The sequence below is a fragment of the Mytilus trossulus genome, unplaced genomic scaffold (assembly GCF_036588685.1).
Source record: "Mytilus trossulus isolate FHL-02 unplaced genomic scaffold, PNRI_Mtr1.1.1.hap1 h1tg000110l__unscaffolded, whole genome shotgun sequence".
Lineage (NCBI taxonomy): Eukaryota > Metazoa > Mollusca > Bivalvia > Mytilida > Mytilidae > Mytilus > Mytilus trossulus.
Genome location: NW_026963297.1, coordinates 1,615,420 through 1,635,277, shown reverse-complemented (window position 1 = coordinate 1,635,277; position 19,858 = coordinate 1,615,420). Strand labels below are relative to the sequence as shown.

Here is a 19,858-nt window from a genome sequence, read left to right as displayed (position 1 = left end):
CAGATTAATATTACTGCAAGATAGACAATAACACCATACAAACATTCCGTACATCAAATATATCTACCTACTGCTTATTGTATCCGAGAAATACACCAAAAACACCAAAAAAAAACTTTGGTGACATTTAGACATTAAAATCGTTTCATACAACCAAATATAGAAGAACTATTGCACACCATATCATATTGTGCGCACAATATGTTTAAGTTGTGCGCACAATATATTTAAATTGTGCGCACACTATATTTAAATTGTGCGCACAATATATTATTTTGTGTGCACAATATATTATTTTGTGCGCACAATATAATTAAGTTGTGCGCACAATATATTATTTTGTGCGCACACTATATTTTTTTTTCTTTGCATGTCCCTAGCGGGGCTCCGTAGCTGTTGGTTGAAAATTAATTTAAAAGAATTAAAATATTTAGTATGTAGTACATGTATTTCTTTATTATTTATTTTTCTTCACGCTATGTAAAATCGTACAAAAATTGTGTAATTTTTTCTCCCTTTCTTTTTCATTACATTTGGAAAAAAATCAGATGTATCATGCATTTATTTGCTTTCTTTATCATGTTTATATTTTATCAAAGTTTACTCAACTATTTTTTTCAACCACAGCCTGTTCATTTATTTCAACAATCTAAACTATTGTACATGTTTTGTTATGTTTTTGACTGGAGTGACGAAATATGGTTTAGATAAAATTGACAAAGGAAATGGGGAATGTGTCAAAGCGACAACAACCCGACCAAAGAGCAGACAACAGCCGAAGGCCACCAATGGGTCTTCAATGTAGCGAGAATTCCCGCACCCGTAAGTGTCCTTCAGCTGGCCCCTAAAAAATATGTATACTAGAACAGTGATAATGGACGTCATACTAAACCCCGAATTATACACAAGAAACTAAAATTAAAAATCAAACAAGACTAACAAAGGCCAGAGGCTCCTGACTGGGGACAGGCGCAAAATTGCGGCGGGGTTAAACATGTTTATGAGACCTCAACCCTCTCCCTATACCTGTTGTTATTGTATTGTTAGACTATCGGATCCTTGTTTAAGTATGTTTGTATTTGACAATTGATATTCAAGCTTATCGCTCGTCGATAGGTCAATTCTACTGTCAACTTAATTCAGTATTCTGTAGGAAAATTATGTATTTAAGAAAAAGACACACTTATTTATTTGAACTGTTCTTGCTTATTATGAAATGCGAATGTTTGACGTCGGTATGCTATTCTATATATCTTGATTTGTTTATATTAAAACCAATGTTAACATTTGTGACATTATTATTGATTATGCTTAGTAATGAGGGGGGAGGGGGGGCAAGGGGGGGCAATAACAGCAAAACAGCAAATTGATTTGGCTCATAACAGATAACAAGGAATTAAAATGGACAAAAACAGATAACAGTAAATGAAATATTAAAATAATTCGGTCTTTGACAAATCAGTATTTCTTATTACGGATACAATCCTTTGTAATGCATTCCATTTTTTTATGACTATGTTTTTAGTATTAATTTATGTATCTAGAATGTGTTTAAATAACTACTCAATATATTATAATATTTTGTATACGCTCGTTTACGGAACGTATTATGGTATACTGTTGTCCGTCTGTTGTCAACATGTCGGACATTAACTCAAAAACTATTTAACCATTTGCATTAAACTTTGGGAAATTGTTTATATCTATTGACGTGAGCTCCCTTTTTGGTGGTTTTTTTTTATTATAAATTTTAGATTTTAAGTTTCTGGGTAATGGGTTTTTATTCAATAAAATTGGTAGTTTTTTTTCAGTTTTCTGATAATATCTCAAAAATGCTTTCACAAAGCAAGGAATTGTGGTGAATTGTTTATATCTATTAGCATGAGGTAACTTTCAATGTTTATAAATTTTAGATTTTACGTTTCCGAGTTAACGGGTTTTATTAATTATAAAGGGGTGATTTTCCAGTTTTCAGACATTAACACAAAAATGTTTTCAGCAGTTCTCATGAAACGTTGGTGTATTGTTTATATATATTGACTGAAGCTCCCTTTGTTGCTAATAAAAAAAGTGACCTAAAAGAGCTTGAATATTCTGACTTTTTCTAAATGACCATTTGATAAGGTGTGTGAATTTATTTTTATAAAACTATGAGGCAAAGTGGTATATAGGGTAGAAAAATCAAAAGCACCAATTATAAGCATGCAATTTATCAAGTACTTCGATCGAATTTTGACACTCTAAAAGCAATTTATTCCACTATTTTCAAAGGCCTTATTTAAAAATGTTTTACCAAGTACCAAGTGTACTAGTAAGTAGAATACATAGTTTAGTAGGGAAACAATGGCTTGAAACGAAATAAATCTTTGTTTGTAATGAGTTATGTGCAGCTTCAGACCCAAGTTCATGGTTGGAACTTTCAATGTACAATGCATTTGGTTCTGCTTTGAAAAGAATCACAGAGCTGAGTCTATGTACCATATTATATAAAAGGTTAAGTGGTTGTTAGGACCTAGTCCTTAATTGAGATCCTTGTCAGATATTCCTGGCCATATGTTTTACTTTTTGTCATGTTAAGAATTGTTTTAATTTAATATGTTTGTACGGAAAACAAGGAACATTATTCTCATACAAAAAATTAAGATAATTCAAAATACACATTCATAAAAAAAATGGAATTTATAACAAAGGATAATCATAAGATATACTTGAATTGTCCTAGACCTCACTTCTGTGATGGGTATATGTTAATGGAATCCTTCTCTGAATACGGATCAAACAAATTAGTATAGTGGTAGACCCGAATGGCCAATGATCTTCAATTTATACCGAATATTGACTGTAAAAAAAAAATGCTAAAATTCCAATTTTCAATAACAGTTAACAGCAAATACATTATCACAATAACAGATAACAAAAAAAAACCTAAAAGCCCAAAAACAGCTAACAAAGAATCAGACAATAACAGCTAACAGCAAATATATTTTCAAAATAAAAGATAACAAAGAATTAAATTGCCCCATAACAGCATAACAGTTAAACCCCTTGCCCCCCCTTCCCTCAGTAATGATGTAGAAGTTAATCCTGGTCCTTTAGGTGTTTTTTTTCTTAATTTTCACCTTAATATTAGAAGTATGCGTAATAAAGTAGACTATGGAAACATTAGTAATGAAGCTGATGTGATTTGTTTAACCGAAACGCATCTTGACGAAAATGTAAACTAGAGGCTCGTAAGAGCCTGTGTCGCTCACCTTGGTCTATGTGAATATTAAACAATGGACACAGATGGATTCATGACAAAATTGTGTTTTGGTGATGGTGATTTGTTTATAGATCTTACTTTACTAAACATTCTTGCTGCTTACAATTATCTCTAGTTATAATAGTACTTTCTGTGGAAAATGTTATTGAAAATCTTCAAATTTTAAGAAAATTGTTAAAAATTGACTATGAAGGGCAATAACTTCTTAGGGGGTCAATTGACTATTTTGGTCAGACTGACTTATTTTTAGTTCTTACTTTGTTGTACATTATTGCTGTTTACAGTTTATCTCTATCTATAATAATATTCAAGATAATAACGAAAAAACAGCAAAATTTTCTCAAAATTACCAATTCAGGGGCAGCAACCTTACAACCGATTATCCGATTCATCTGAAAATTTCAGGGCAGATAGATCGTGACCTGATCAAAAATTTTACTTCCTGTCAGATTTGGTCTTTGCTTTAGTTTTTGAGTTGTAAGCCAAAAACTGCATTTTACACCCATGTTATATTTTTAGCCATGGCGGCCATCTTGGTTTGTTGGCCAAGTTACCGGAAACATTTTTTTAACTAGATACCCAAATGATGATTATGGCTAAGTTTGGTTAATTTTGGCCCAGTAGTTTCAGAGGAGAAGATTTTTCTAAAAGATTACTAAGATTTACGAAAAATGGTTAAAAATTGACTATAAAGGGCAATAACTCCTAAAGTGGTCAACTGACCATGTTGGTAATGTTGACTTATTTGTAGATCTTACTTTGTTGAACATTATTGCTGTTTACAGTTTATCTCTATCTATAATATTATTCAAGATAATAACCAAAAACAGCAAAATTTCCTTAAAATTACCCTTTCATGGGCAGCAACCCAACAACAGAATGTCCGATTCATCTGAACATTTCAGGGCTAATAGATCTTGACCTAATCAACAATTTTACACCTTGTCAAATTTGCTCTAAGTACTTTGGTTTTTGAGTTATAAGCCAAAAACTGCATTTTACCCCTATGTTCTATTTTTAGCCATGGTGGCCATCTTGGTTGGTTGGCCGGGTCAGCGGACAAATTTTTTTAAACTAGATACCCCAATAATGATTATGGCCAAGTTTAGTTAAATTTGGCCCAGTAGTTTCAGAGGAGAAGATTTTTCTAAAAGATTACTAAGATTTACAAAAAATGATTAAAAATTGACTATAAAGGGCAATAACTTCTAAAGTGGTCAACTGACCATTTTGGTCATGTTGACTTATTTGTAGATCTTACGTTGCTGAACATTATTGCTGTTTACAGTTTATCTCTATCTATAATAATATTTAAGATAATAACCAAAAACAGCAAAATTTCCTTAAAATAACCCTTTCAGGGGCAGCAACCCAACAACAGAATGTCTGATTCATCTGAAAATTTCAGGGCAGATAGATCTTGACCTAATCAACAATTTTACCCCGTCAGAATTGCTCTAAAGGCTTTGTTTTTTGAGTTATGAGCCAAAAACTGCATTTTACCCCTATATTCTATTTTTAGCCATTGCGGCCATCTTGGTTGGTTGGCCGGGTCACCGGACACATTTGTTAAACTAAATACACCAATGATGATTATGGCCAAGTTTGGTTAAATTTGGCCAAGTAGTTTCAGAGAAGAAGATTTTTGTAAAAGTTAACGCAGGACGACGACGGACGCCGGACGCCAAGTGATGAGAAAAGCTCACTTGGCCTTTCGGCCAGGTGAGCTAAAAATGAAATTATTCTTATTATTGGTTATAATAGAGATCATTATAGAAATTCACAAGACCGCAAAAGCTCAGGAGGAGGAATTATAATTTAAACAAGTAAACACCCGTGATATCGCGGGTCCGGGACTGAATTAAAGTATATAAATATGCCTAAACCTTATTTTAGTAATTGGTATTGTCATCTGATAAAAGTCATATCGATTATAAGATACACAGTTTTCTCTGCTTTCAAATCTTTCTGTTTGAACCCGTCGACCTGGAACTTATCAATTATTGGTAATGTTAATTATTTGGAAAACAAAAGGTCTTGGCTATCCAGGAATGGAGTATTTTTTTAATCCACATCATTGTCCTATATAAGTTATCTTAGAAAGTCATGCTGATTGCTGAATAAAACTACAATAGGGAACAATTTAACAATGATTGAATTTTATAGTAGTGTCAGCCCTTTGATTATGACCCGTGTATATAACAAAATCCTAAATACACCGTTTGGTGGTGCGCCTGTCAAATGCGGAACGTACAGATAAGGTAATAGCTAACAGGTGAATATACTATTGGTATCGGTATCGAATTCGACCCGGTACTTGTTAATTATTGGCAATATCAATTATGTGGAAAACAATTTTTTTTAATTTTTAATCTACACCATTGTCCTATAGTAGTTCTATATAGAGTTGAATTCTTTGATTTGTCGTTTTTACCCGATGACGGCTGACAAATTGGACCTCGTAATTTTAGTATTATAGATTAGTAAATTTATTCAAGCCAAACATAGAGCTGATTTTGATTTTGAAAATGAAGCGTTATGGCTTGAAATTACCTTCCCTGCAAACAAATTACTCCTTTGTGTTGTATATCGACAACCTTCAAACAACAATACTTTTTGGGATAAATTTCATGAATCTATCGAAAATGCAATGAGCTATACTCCAAATGTTGTAATAACGGGTGACGTAAATGTAGATTTTCTTACTGACCATTCACATAAAATATTTGACCATATGAGACTAAATGGCATTAAAAATGTTATAAACGAACCAACAAGAGTTTGTGCCACACACCAGTCCTTGTTAGATCCTATTTTGGTATCAGACTCATGTGATGTCTACGATTCCCATGTAATACAAATAGATCGTAGTACTAGGTAAAGTGATCATGGTGGAACTATTATATTCTTGAAAAATCTCACTAGGTCACAAAATACTACTACTTATAAAAGAATGATTTGGGACTATCGAAAGGCCGACTTCGACAAATGTAACGAGCTCATTGATACTTTTGATTTGGAATTAATTAATTCTGAAAATAGTATGGATCAAAATTGTAAAAAAAAATACGAATAAATTTCTGGAATATGTTAATGACTGTATTCCATAAAAAGAAGTAACTATACGACCAAATGACCATTCACGACTACTAAATGACTCCATCACGACTCCACCCCGACAACAAAATGAATACTTATTCGATAATTCCGATCAATTCTCGATATTTACACAATCTTTACTCGACTAGCTAGACCAAATCAAGTATTCGCGATCTCAGCCTGATCTCGACCAGACCAAATCGACCTGGGACCTTATTCACAAAGCATCCGTAAAGCTACCGCACCCGTAAACGTTGCGGAATGGCTGCGGAATTTGAATTTTCGTATTCACAAAAGTTGCGGTGATTTCGCATCCGTAAACGTTGCGGAATATGTCCGGAAATACCTGAGAATATTTACGGGACGTCCTGACTATCCGTAAACGTTGCGGAATCGGGCACTTGTGTTTATTTTAAATCATTTTATATTAATTTAAAAAAAAAATCATTACAATTTTAAACTAGTTTTACTTTACTCCTGTATATTTCTTTGCAATCATTTGTATGGAAGTGGATACTTTGTGAGATTCTCTAGTATGACCGTAAATGAATATGACGAATAAAAATTGTACAATGAAAAAATAAATAGAATTATACTTTAGTACGTTTGCTGATTGTTTATGGGTCGTAGGGATACTCGGGAATTGGTCAGGTTTGCACATTTTTAGTATAAAAACGTCCGAATTTTTTATTCCCCCCGCTTCGGAGTGGGCATTTATTGTTACCCTTGTCCGTCCGTACGCACGTACATCCCAACATGACCCTTTATAATGTTATACATGTATATGCTAGCTGGGGCATTATCAGTGTCCCATGGATACATTCTCCGTTTATTTGGTTATATTCAGTAGAAGGTCCGTGTAAAATCATACATTTAAAATATCTACATTGAAATAAAGCAATTGGATTTGTGGGCAAGGTGCATCTTCGCTAGCCAAGGGTTACGATCAAGGGTTCCGATCCAATTCCTAGGAGGGAAGTGGATCGTAACCCGTGGCTAGCGAAGATGGGGCAATGTGGTAAGATCTCAGAGATACAGGTTAATAGCTGTGACGGAGCTTGTAGAGTGACGAACAAGATGGTGCAGACAGCAACGGGCGCCGAGCAATCTAGGTGAGGCAGTGCCTGACACGACGGCCACTGTGTGGGCAGTATGAGAGACTTAGACTAACTCAACAAAGAGGAACCCAATGCTTATAAAAATTCCTCATAGTGGACACTGATATGTCATTGTATTGCTCTTTTTTTGGAAATGACACCACAAAATGAGATTTGTCACTGGATTAGTACTTATTTTAGATAGCAATATACATAACTTTATCATCCCCATTTCAAATAAAATTCTTTTTTTTTTTTATAGATATCCAGTAGTTGAATGGTTAAATATATTCATTTTCTTTTTTCTGTATGACAACAACCTGTATGTATTTGCCATCAAATATTGCAAAAAGAGGGCAAAGATGTCACATATTTCCCCAAAATTTTACCAAAGTTGAATATCAATCCCCTGGAGTGATACCTTTTCTGAAACAGTTTATGTGTGCATGTCTTTCTAACCAAAGTTTGGTAAACGTTGTGTGCCGTTTTTTATAGTTTGTTAAACGTTACAAAAGTAGAAACAAATGCATCGTTTGGTTAGAGGAGATTGAAATTTTGAGTAATTTTAGACAATGTTTTGATTTATGACAAGCAAGAACACGTTTAGATATTGATTTAATGTTAAAGTTACAAAGAAATGCATCGTTTAAACTAACAAACGAAGAACGACAAGCTGTAGACGCATTGTCAGCGAGTTTATAGTTTGTCAAAGTTTATGCAAACTTGCAAAAGTATGTTAGAAACAAATGATCAAAACGAGTGCTCGCTGAACAGTTCGTTACTGTATGAAAGAAATTCGCACCAAATTAAAAAAAATATTTGTCTTTCGTCTCATTTTTGTGTGAAATAACGTCAAAAAGTTCGAATGAAAAAAAAAATGACTGTAAGGTGACCTTTAGTTGTTATTAATAATTTCTGTGTCATTTGGTGTTCTGTGAAGAGCTGTCTCATTGACAATTGTACCACATCTTTTTTTTATGCCACAAACATTTCTGGACAAACGGAAAATACGGACAGACAAAACAGAAAATAGCCCATAAAACAGGTAACATATAATCTTGATGTTCTTATACACCAACTTTGAAAGATAACTTAGTCAGCAGCAGTCTAACAATGACTATTATTGCACAATTACGTTTAATTAATATTTGAAAAATCCACCGGTGCCGAAATTGCAGGATTTTCTTCCCTTCGGAAACATCTGAGATCATGCCAGGTTTTGTTGGGTTACGTGTTGCAAAGTTTTTAGTTTTCTATGTTATGTGGACTGCTGTTTGTCTTCTCGTCGGTTACCGGTTTTCGCTATAGCTGTGTCGGTTTGTTTTCGACCTTTGAGTTTGATTGTTCCTTTGGTGTCTTTTGCCTCTCTTTTAGAATATTACCTCTCCTTGCAAAAGTAAAGACACGTACTGTACATGGAGAAATTTTTGTACAGTTAAAAATAATGTTGCCAATATATTTTTGCCGAAGCAGAGTTATGAGAGTAAATCGGATCTGTACACACTTTTAGAGAATCGTGTAGCAGTCATGTGTTATCGTATATGGCCAAGTAGAGATCGAAGAGTGGTCAAATGTGGTCGCGAAGGAATCGGGTATTGGTCGAGTTGGTCTTGGATAAAATAAATAAACATGTCGCAGTGATTTGGAAGCGATCATTGGTCGAGTTAATCTGGAAATGATCTGACATTTGTCGAACAAAGGTCGAAATGATCGAGTACTGATTGGTAAAATTTTTGTAAAAGCAAATCACTGGGTTTGTACTTTCACGAATAACACGACGGGTGCCTAACATCGAGCAGAAGCTCTTAAATTTTTGGAGCACCTGAGATCACCCTGAGATGTATTTATATTACCCAGTCATAGCGGTCTATTGAGTCCGGCCAATTGAAACTGTTTTTTATGCCCCCGCAACTGAGAGTGTGGGGGGGATATTGTTTCAACCCCATCCGCCCGTCCGTCCCATTATGGGAATATACAGTTTAAATCTTAGGAAGATTTCTCTTACTGTCTGTTTGAACATATATTGATGGTGTGCATGTGGTCAGGGTTTTTAGTTCTATTAATTTTTGCTCTTTTGGGAGGTAATTGAACTCATATTCTTGGGTATAAGCAGTTGAATGTTATAGTTATTTTTAAATTACACTTTGCATCTGCAGGGGCAGCAATTGTGTCTCCCAGACACAATAATATCCCAAGGAAAGTCCTACATATATATACGTTGACTTTGTTATAATACAGTTGCTTTAGAGTGAACTGCGGGGAGTATCACTTTGTCTATTTTACATTTTGTTCTCATGTTGTGCTGTTACACTACTACAACAGTCCGATGTTAGTTAATATTTAGCGCTCACATACTAGTTAAACTCCGCCACGTGCACTTTCTTTATAAACTTGCCCCAAGTCAGGAGCATGAAGTTCAACTGTTGTCGTTGAATCATGTGTGCCATATTTTTTTTGTAGATTGACTTTACGATGTGTTGAAGGCTGTACGGTTGCCTATACATGATTTCGTACATCCACTGCATTTAAACTCTGGTGGCAATTGGCAATCACACCACATCTAACTTTATTTCAACTTCTATGTTGCGTTTTGTATACTGTAACATTGTTTATCTCAGTTTGTATGCATTCCTCGGAGCCCTCTTTCCGGAAGCCCTAGCAAAAGCTCTTGGTCCGCGATAGAAAATTAAATACGAACTCATATAAGATAGCTCGAATTTCAACTCGAAATCTTAATTAATCTAAATGAGACTTAAATTCGAATCTTACTCAGACTCTACCTCAAAAAGTGACTCAGATTCAAAGTTGTAACTAGAACGCTACCTTTAGATGTGACTCAAACTAAAGTTCAACTCGAAACGCAATGCTTACTAGAACTTTAATTTTATAATGATGGCTTGAATTCGAAATCGAAGACTGACTCATAGTTTTCCTTAACAGTAACCCGAACTTTAATTTGAATTCTAATTCGGTTGATAGCTACACTCATAGTCCGTTTCTGTGTGTGTTTGTGTTACATTTTAATGTTGTGTCGTTGTTCTCCTCTTATATTTAATGCGTTTCCCTCAGTTCTAGTTTGTTACCCCGATTTTGTTTTTTGTCCATGGATTTATGAGTTTTGAACAGCGGTATACTACTGTTGCCTTTATTCATAGTATACAACATTATAATCTATCTAAAAATAAAACAGGGTTTTTCCGAATTGGTCACGTGGTTTTACCTCATCAAGTAATGGCATAACCACATCAAAGAATGACAGGACCACATCAAATAATGAAACAAACACATCATGTAGTGTAAAATCGTCAAATTGTGAAACATCATTACGTAATGTTAAAACCATATAAAGAATAGGCAGATCATCATTACGAAATAACAAAACCACATCGTGTAATGAAACAACTACATAACGTTAAGTCATATTCGCATTAAGTAATGTTTAAACCACATTGAATAATGACGCAACCACATTTAATAATGGTGAAACCACATTGAATAATGACAAAACCGTATTGAGCAATACCAAAACTATATAAAGTCAATACGAAACCATGTCGTGTAAAATCAAAATATCATTAAGTAATGACTATTCCATATTGAGTTATATAAAGCTTCATAGTTTTAATAAATGTCCAAGTAAAAGCCAATAGAGATCATAAAAGTATTTTTATCAAATGATCATGTCACTATTAAAACAGTAAGGAAGGAATTGACTCGTGAGAATGAATCGAGAAGAAAAACAGCAGTGTTTCAAAATAAACTTATGTACCGATCTGATAGTATCCACAGCTGCTGAAAATTATCTTAAAAACAACTACAACTAATAAAAAGAGAATAATTATCTAGTTTTTAATATTGATTAATTATGTTGTACTGTTACACCACTGTCCTAGTATGGATGTGCCTGTCTCAAGTCAGGAGCCTGTAAATTAGTGCTGATCGTTTTTTGTTGGGTTTTCGTTCATTTGTATGGCCCCGCAACGAAGCTGTTGGTGCCATATAGTTTTAACCTTGTCCAAAATTCCGAAATTCCGTCTTTCCGTAATTCTGTCATTCCGTCATTCAGCAACAAACCATTATACGGAGTTTTTTTCTAAACGCCTTCAGATATTGGGCTGATTTTTGGTATGTGAGTTAACCATGATGAGTTACTGATCAAGTTAAAGTTTCCTTCCGCTCCACTAATTTTTGCCGAAATTACGGGCTTTGGACTTTGAGAAATTGTTGAAAATCACAGGTATACGGACTTTTTTTCTATACGCCTTCAGATATTGGGCTGATTTTTGGTACGTGAGTTAACCATGATGAGTTACAGATAAGTTTATGTTTCGTTCCGCTCCACAAATTTTTGCCGAAATTACGGGCTTTGGACTTTGAGAAATTGTTGAAAAATCGCAGTTATACAGATTTATTTTTCTAAACGCCTTCAGATATTGAGCTGAGACTACCATCATGTTAGTGTCCACATGCGTTTACACTGAAATTGCAGATTTTTCAACTTTTTGGGACGGGGCCATTCGTGCGGCTTTGACACATCTAGTTAAATATTATTTTGGCCGTTAGCATTCTCGGTTTAGTTGTTTTACATTTGCCATTTTGTGGCTACATATAGCTAACTATGCTGTATCGGCTTTGCTCATTATTGAAAGGCGCACAGTGGCTTATAGTTGTTAAAATGTCTGTGTCATTTGATCTTTTGTGAAGAGTTGCCTCATTAGCTATCATACTAAACCTCTTTTTTGTACATATCACAAATTAAGTATATAAAATCCACAGACAGTCTAAAAAAGCAAGACCTTTTGTAATGTCAAAATTACAGTGTCTGTAGGACCGTACCATTAGTGGTCATAACTGTATAGCAGATTATATGCAGTTTCTAACTTTCTATCAAATGTAATGATACTTTATCTGCAAAAGATACGGACGCCTCCGGGTGCGGGAATTTCTCGCTGCATTGAAGACCTGTTGGTGACCGTCTGCTGCTGTTTTTTATTTGGTCGGGTTGTTGTCTCTTTGACACATTCCCCATTTCCATTCTCAATTTTATGATGATTCGTTTTTTGGAACATACATAAATAAATGTATATATTTGTATTAAAAGAAACAGCAGAAACAAGAATATGTGTCCATTAGATTACACATCAGTATCACATTTCTGTGTTAAGGTAGCTACTAAATCAAGGGTGAAATGCGATTCAGTATGTAGTCTTAAACTTTTATTTCTCATGCAAGATGTCTAGTTCAGACATTGTTACTGTTAAGAAGTATTTATCAAAGTCAAACGACAATCATTTAAGTTTTTGTTCGTGCAATACAATTTGTGATTATTGCCGGATCCAAGATATTTGAAAGAGGGTGTAGTTCCCGATAATTGAATTTATACTGATGAGCGGAGCGATGCGAAAATAATTTGGACGACTATAATATAAATATTTGTATAGATAATGTGAAAAGATGAGATTTTCAAAATTATTTAGCAATCGAAAACGGGGGAGTACTCCCTCACCCCTGTATCCACGAATGCACATTTAGGTATACAGTGACAAAAACTTCGTCCCATACATCAGTATAGGTAAAGACGAAAAAGTACTTTTTGATAAATATATCAATGATATGAATGTCTGCCCAAATCAAATTATCTTCAATTAAAATATAGAAAAATATGTTTTCTTAAAATAGTCGAGTGCACCTTTTACATTCGGGTGTGTTGGAATCTATTTTGAACGCGAAAACTCTAAAAACAAAACAAAAAGACAACTTTTTCGCTTCGGAAATCATTATTTTAATATACTCATGCTAAATTTTGTATGGGTAGTTCTTCAAATCATAATTTGAGAAGAACTAAAATATAGGTCAAGTAAAATGACAAGAAATGATGGGTGTATTTGATTACAAGTTGCTAACTTACTTGTTCCATTATAATATGTGTGTCAATAAAATCCTTCAAAATTTAATGACAAATATTCAAAGATCAAAAAATGTAGTTGTGGTTGATTTTTACAGAAAGTTTATTCAAGCAAAAAATGCTTGTTCAAAGAGCAAAACATGCATGCAGTGTATTCTCCCCTCCGTCATGCTTCAATGCAATAGGACGAAATACGTTGAGTTAGGTCGGTTATGTCGAGTAAGGTCATTTTATTGGAAATCTCTAATAGGACAACATAACGTAATATTAGAGTTCTACATAAGACAGTTGTGGCGTTCCATATAATGTAGTTGTTTCATTACCTAATGTGGTTTTGTTATTTCGTAATGATGATTTGTCTATTCTTTATATGGTTTTAACATTACGTAATAAGTTCCAGATAAGACAGCCCAGCACTTCTATGTTGACATGAGTGATCATTGATATGGTCATACTTATAAATTAAAAGTGTAAACAACTTTGAAATATGAAATACTAAGACTTTTACACCTCAGGAATAGAGTACCTTAGCTGTATTTTACAAAACTTTTAGGAGGTTTGGTCATAAGTGCTCTTCAACTTCGTACTTTATTGGACTCTTTTAACATTTTTGTATTCGAGTGTCGCTGATAAGTCTTTTGTAGACGAAAGGCTCGTCTTGTGCAAATACGAGATATCAATCCTGGTAACTATGATGAGTTTATTTACAACCACTTGGTCGATTCCACTGCTGGAAGATTTTGTATTGCCCTAGGGTATCACGAGCCCAGTATTCACCAATTATGTGTTGACATAAATTATCATAATTATACATTAATAGTTAGCACAACTTTGAATGTTTGAAATACTTAGGCTTTTCTTCATCAGGTAACGATTACTTGTTTTGTATTTTGCAAAATGTTAGGAATTTTTGGTCCTTAGTGCTCTTCAACTTCGTACATGTTTTTTTTTGTTTTTTTTAAGCAGTATTGAAAGTCTTAGATGAGTCTTTTGTAGACAAAACATCCTGTAAAAATCCTGTACCTAGGAATATGGCAGTTGTTATCTATTATAATTCGTTTATATGTATGTTGGCATTTGTTTTTGTTGCACGTCAGTGTGTCTGTTGTTTTGTTGTTTTCCTCTTAGATAGTTGATGTGTGTCCCTCGGTTTAAGTCTGTTATCCGGATTTGTGTTCTCTCAATCGATTGATGACTTTTGAACAGAGTATACTTATGTTGACTTTATATAATGTAACAGATAGTAAAATAAGGGTATGAACAAACATGTCCGCTATGTCATACCTAATAAGGATAACCTTAACCGTTATCAAAAAAGACATATAAGTCATAGGGTTTTAGTAAACAACGTTTAAGTAAGATTGCAAAATGCAAAGATCATATCTGCTTGTTCATTTAAATTGCATGCTGACAAAATATATCTCGATGAAATATTATTTAATCATCATATCATCATATTATTCCAGTTGATAATGTGCAAAATATACCTTCGTTTTTTTTTGTGAAAGCATATCGAGGCCCATACTTTTTAATTACGTTCGTTGTACAAATAACCATACAATATTTATAAGTCAATGAGGTAGCATCCATGCACAATAGATAATCAGACATCTGATTCTAGTTCCATAAAAAACGATATTGTGTAAGTTCGTTTTAAGGTCATGATAATGTGGGAAATATAAACCGTGTGTAGCATGGAATGAGTAGTAATATTATTGGGATATGATTCCCTGTATTTGATCCAGTAATTTTTTTTGCTGTAGACTATTCATTTACACAGGTTGATAGTACGGATAATTTATTTAGGGCTAGCTGTTTTTTCTCACTTTTTGAACACAACCTTTTTTGCAAATTACTGTAGGACAAAATTTACATTTTCATCATGTCCTTGCTAAGGATATTTTCACAGTAAGTACTAGTCCAGCCCATGCATTTCCCAAATCACCTTACGTGAGACAGATGAATAGAAATATAGTCATTTAGATTTTTATCCGATTGCCCGTGGTTCCCTTGCCAAAGTAGGGTGTCCGTTTTGCTTTGCGGGATGAGCAGGTACTTAGCCACGACCATCTTCGTTTCGGACAGTCTCTAAAACAGGTTGAACATAGTGTATGCATTGTGGATTTGTTCTTGTCCTTAACATGCATGAAATGATTGCAACTAGATATTTATCAATCCAAATCAATCAATTAATTATTTTACCAATTCCTGTTTTCGCTTATTATGCGCTGTTTTAGCAAACATAATCAGGATATCTCTAGAACTGTAAAATGTGCGTAAATTTATAAAAAAAAGAGTGCTTCAAATACAATCATCCTGGTGTTTAAAGTTAGAGTAGAACGGAATACAACCTTTGAGTTATGATATTAATTTTGGTCAAATGTCAAACACAACCAAACAAGCGCCGTCAATTTTTATAACTACACTGTCGACATGGTTGGTTGAAAGTTTGTAAATGCATATTATATCTTTTAAGTTACTTAATGTATTTGCATATATTACTAAGAAAATTGAGAGTACATTACAATGACATTTTTTTTCAGGTCTTACAAGTAACGGAACAATTCATATTGCAACATGGAACGACAACATTGGTGCTCAACTTGTCTTATTCCTTTTGAGAATAAGTACAGTTTAAGAGGTCATCGTTATATCCATGCAAAACAACCACGCGTTCCTTGTAGTATATGTCCGTTAACATTTGCGCATTATAGTCAATTAGGGAAACATCTCAGATATATGCATTCAGATTATATCATCAACACGTTTGTTGAAAATGCTGAGAGTATTTATAGAAAAAATATAACAGGCATCACACCTTGGATAGAATCTGATTCTGAATGGGCAGACAGTTCCGAAGAAGAGACTATAACGAGCAGTGAGGAAGAAGATATTTCGGAGGATACAGATTCTGAAAATGTGGAAGAGACCGTTGAAAACATTTCGAATGAAACACAATACATCTTAGCAACACATGTGAATGATGTTTCTGACAATAAAAATCATGTAGGCGAATTCGATTCGAAAGGAGTCAATACTAAACATATGAATAATTTAGTTGGACATACTAGAAATGTAAAGAGTTGTCGTGTTTCATTTCTTGTCGAATTAGAAAGGAGAAAAGCAGATATACATCATTTGAATATCACAAGAAACATTTCTAATTCAAAAGATAATTCTAAACGACACATATTACAGCAGCATATGGAGTCGGAGTTCCTCAGTACAGATTACAGAGTGTCTTTTCAACGTCCTCGTGATGAAAACACAGACCCTGATTTAAGGTGTGTAGGACACTAAAACATTAAGATACACCTTGATTGTTATTTTTACAACACCACTTCATTGTTTCCCTTAACTATTACGTGAACTTGTACGGTGTATATCATATAAGATAAAATGATCATTGGAGTGCCGCATGAACGGATCTCTACTAAACACGTATATATTATGTTTGTTTTTTTATTCTATATCTTTCGTGAAGGATATACGTTAAGCTGTTAACAATAACTCTAAATCATAATATTTTACAAAATCATTTTGACATATCATTTGTCAACATGTGATTGTCAAATAATTTAAGACACAATAATGACTCTCTATGACTTTTAAACTTTAATATATAAAAACTCCTGTTATAGCATATTTGATTTAGGTTATTCAAATATAATATCTAAGTAAATGCACAAAAATGTAGACGAAAATAACAAAAAGGGTTTAATTACAACTGATGAATACATTAGACTTACAGATCGATAGTATAATATTCGCATGGTAAATCAGTATTTAGTTATGTCAGGATGGATCGCATGATACAAAAGTCTGCAATATTGGATCACATGACTACAAGTTTCTGTCTGCATCAATTTAGATTGTCAACATGTCATCTTTTAATACTAAATAGTGGCTCGTAACAAACTTTTATTAGTTTTGATACCTTGGATTACTCGTATATCACAATTATTTGAAGCATCAATTAAAACTGACCATATTTTGAAAATATTCTATTTTTATTTCAAAAATTGGCTCAAAAACACAAATTCAGAAGTATCGATACTTTAGGAAAGCTTGTTTAAGAAAATCACGTGCTTTCATCGACTAACACTGCCCATGCTTCCACTTTATTCTGAAAGTTAACATGGCCCACAAATTAGAGTAATACATCAAAAAGTTGTTTTGTGTCAAGATTGATTGTATAATACAGGTGAGACAGGTTTTGGAACACAATGACTACCAAATAGTGTCTGCATCAATTTCGTGTGCTCTTTTTATTCGAAATATTTACTCCCCTAGTCAGAAGCCTGTAATTCAATAGTTGTTGTTTTTTTATGTGTTACATATTTGTTTTTCGTTCATGTTGTGTACATGAACAAGGCCGTTAGTGAGTTTAGTGTAAACATATTAATTTAAAGTGGATTGGGAAATAAGTTTTGCAACTTATATTAATCCCTTTCCACTTTGCGGGTGCGAATGCTGCCTTGTAGCGACATTAGCCTGCTCTTTTTCGAAATCTACAAGGGTGTCTTTAGCGTGCAAGAGATATGACTCCCACTTAACACGGATCAGCCATTTATCGTCCCCTTCCGACGGACTATCATCGTTTCTTCGAGACCATATTGGCAACTGGTGTCAAGGGAGAGCCGAAAATGCAGTTCCTGACGGGAATCGAACCAGGAACCTTTGTGTTAGTAGTTCGATGCACTAACCACGGCTCTCTAAGTGGCCGGTAGTTTTCTCGGTTGAAATGTTTTACATTGTCATTTCTGTGCCTTTTATAGCTGACTATGCGGTATGGGCTTTGCTCATGTTGAAGGCCGTACGGTGACCTGTAGTTAATACTTTCTATGTTATATGATATATTGTGGAGAGTTGTCTAATTGGTTATCATACCGCATCTTCTTTTTGATATCATAACAATAGTCATAATAGTCTTAAGACCTCGGACTGGATTGTATAACGAAAAATATTTGCACTTTATTTTGAAAATTTACATGAATGTATCATAAATCAGTAATTTTAATTCTTATTATGTCAGGATTGGTCGTTTGATAAAGGTAACTATAATATTGTAACACAATGACTACAAAATGTTGTCTTCATCAATTAAGTGTGCCAAGATGTTCACGTTTTATTAAAAATATTGGCTTGTCAAACAAATTCAGTAGTTTTGATACCTCAGACAAGTGTAAATAACAGAATCATTTAACTGCACCAACCTAAACTGGTCGTATTTGCACTTTAAATTCATATGGACGCATACTCATGATGATAGATTACAATTTATTTTTATGTAAGGATGGATTGTATAGTAAAAATGACAGCAATACTGGTAGAAATAAGTACAAAGTTTTGTCCGCATTAATTTAAAGTGCAAGCAGGATTTCTTTTATTCAAAATGTTGACGCATCACAAAAAAAATCAGCACTTTAAATATATCAGGCTAGCTGACAACATAGTTTGACGGCAACATCGATAAAAGATATGCATATCAAAATAATATGTGGTATTATTGCCAATGATACACAAGAGATCAAATGACACAACATTAACAACTATAGGTCAACATACGGCAGAGCCCATACCGCATAGTCAGCTTTAAAAGGTCCCTAAATAAAAAAATGAAAAACATTTTAAAAAAGAACACAAACAGGCGAATTTATGTACAAAAAAGAACGAAAAAATAAATAAATGCAACACATCAATGACTGATTATTTATGTACTTTACAATGAAAAGTGTGAGAAGGTATCATCTGGGAATAGTGAACTGACTGACTCTGAGTATACAATGACGCTTTATTGTTTTTATTGTTTGCTAAATGTCAAGTGGCAAATATAACAATTCAAACCAGGACGAGTATATCTTATTTTCGAACGTCCGAGATATCGTAACGCGTGATGATTGCACAAAGTTTTGTAATTTTAATTTTTACTACAATCAAGTCGATGTCAAGCTTCTCCATAGAAGACTTTTTACTGCTCTTGGATTATTCAGCGAGGGCATCATTAACTTGGTAGCTTACGGATGTGTTCTAAAGTAAAATTAAATAACTCAAGCATTCAAACTTGATTATTTAAACTGCTAGAATATTAGTTAAGGATCAAAATAAGCTAAAAATGTTGATAGGTCATGGAGCTCCTTTTCGGGAAAGGCTAACTCGGACTTTTACCTTATATTTGCATTGTTATTATTTGGATCTCAAATCAAAAGAAAGAAAATCAAGAATCTGCTTGAATTTTGTCAAATGATCTTTTATGAGTTATTAAGTCTTATGTTGAAAGATAAACAGGTGTTATTGGGCAAAATATTTCACCTTGTATCGTATGTAAAAACACCAAGGAGTCCGAACATTTGACACTTATTCCAAAACCTCACCTAAGTACATTCTTAAAGCATAATGAATATAAATAAATTAATGATTACTACTAATTTTATTCTATATAAACTATGATCGTATTGTTTATTCGAGTACAATAAATAACTTTACTCGTTAGTG

The 19,858-nt window shown here is 33.7% G+C and overlaps 1 protein-coding gene across 2 annotated transcripts in view; it reads left to right on the top strand.

Moving 5' to 3' along the window:
- Positions 1–19,858, top strand: part of LOC134700058 (uncharacterized) — a 76,950-nt gene that overhangs the window by 21,448 nt on the left and 35,644 nt on the right. For both annotated transcript variants that reach the window (XM_063561436.1, XM_063561435.1), the window contains exon 2: positions 15,907–16,647. In XM_063561436.1, coding sequence (XP_063417506.1) covers positions 15,941–16,647 — 707 coding nt within the window. In that variant the 5' untranslated portion in view covers positions 15,907–15,940. The remainder of the gene's footprint in view (positions 1–15,906; positions 16,648–19,858) is intronic.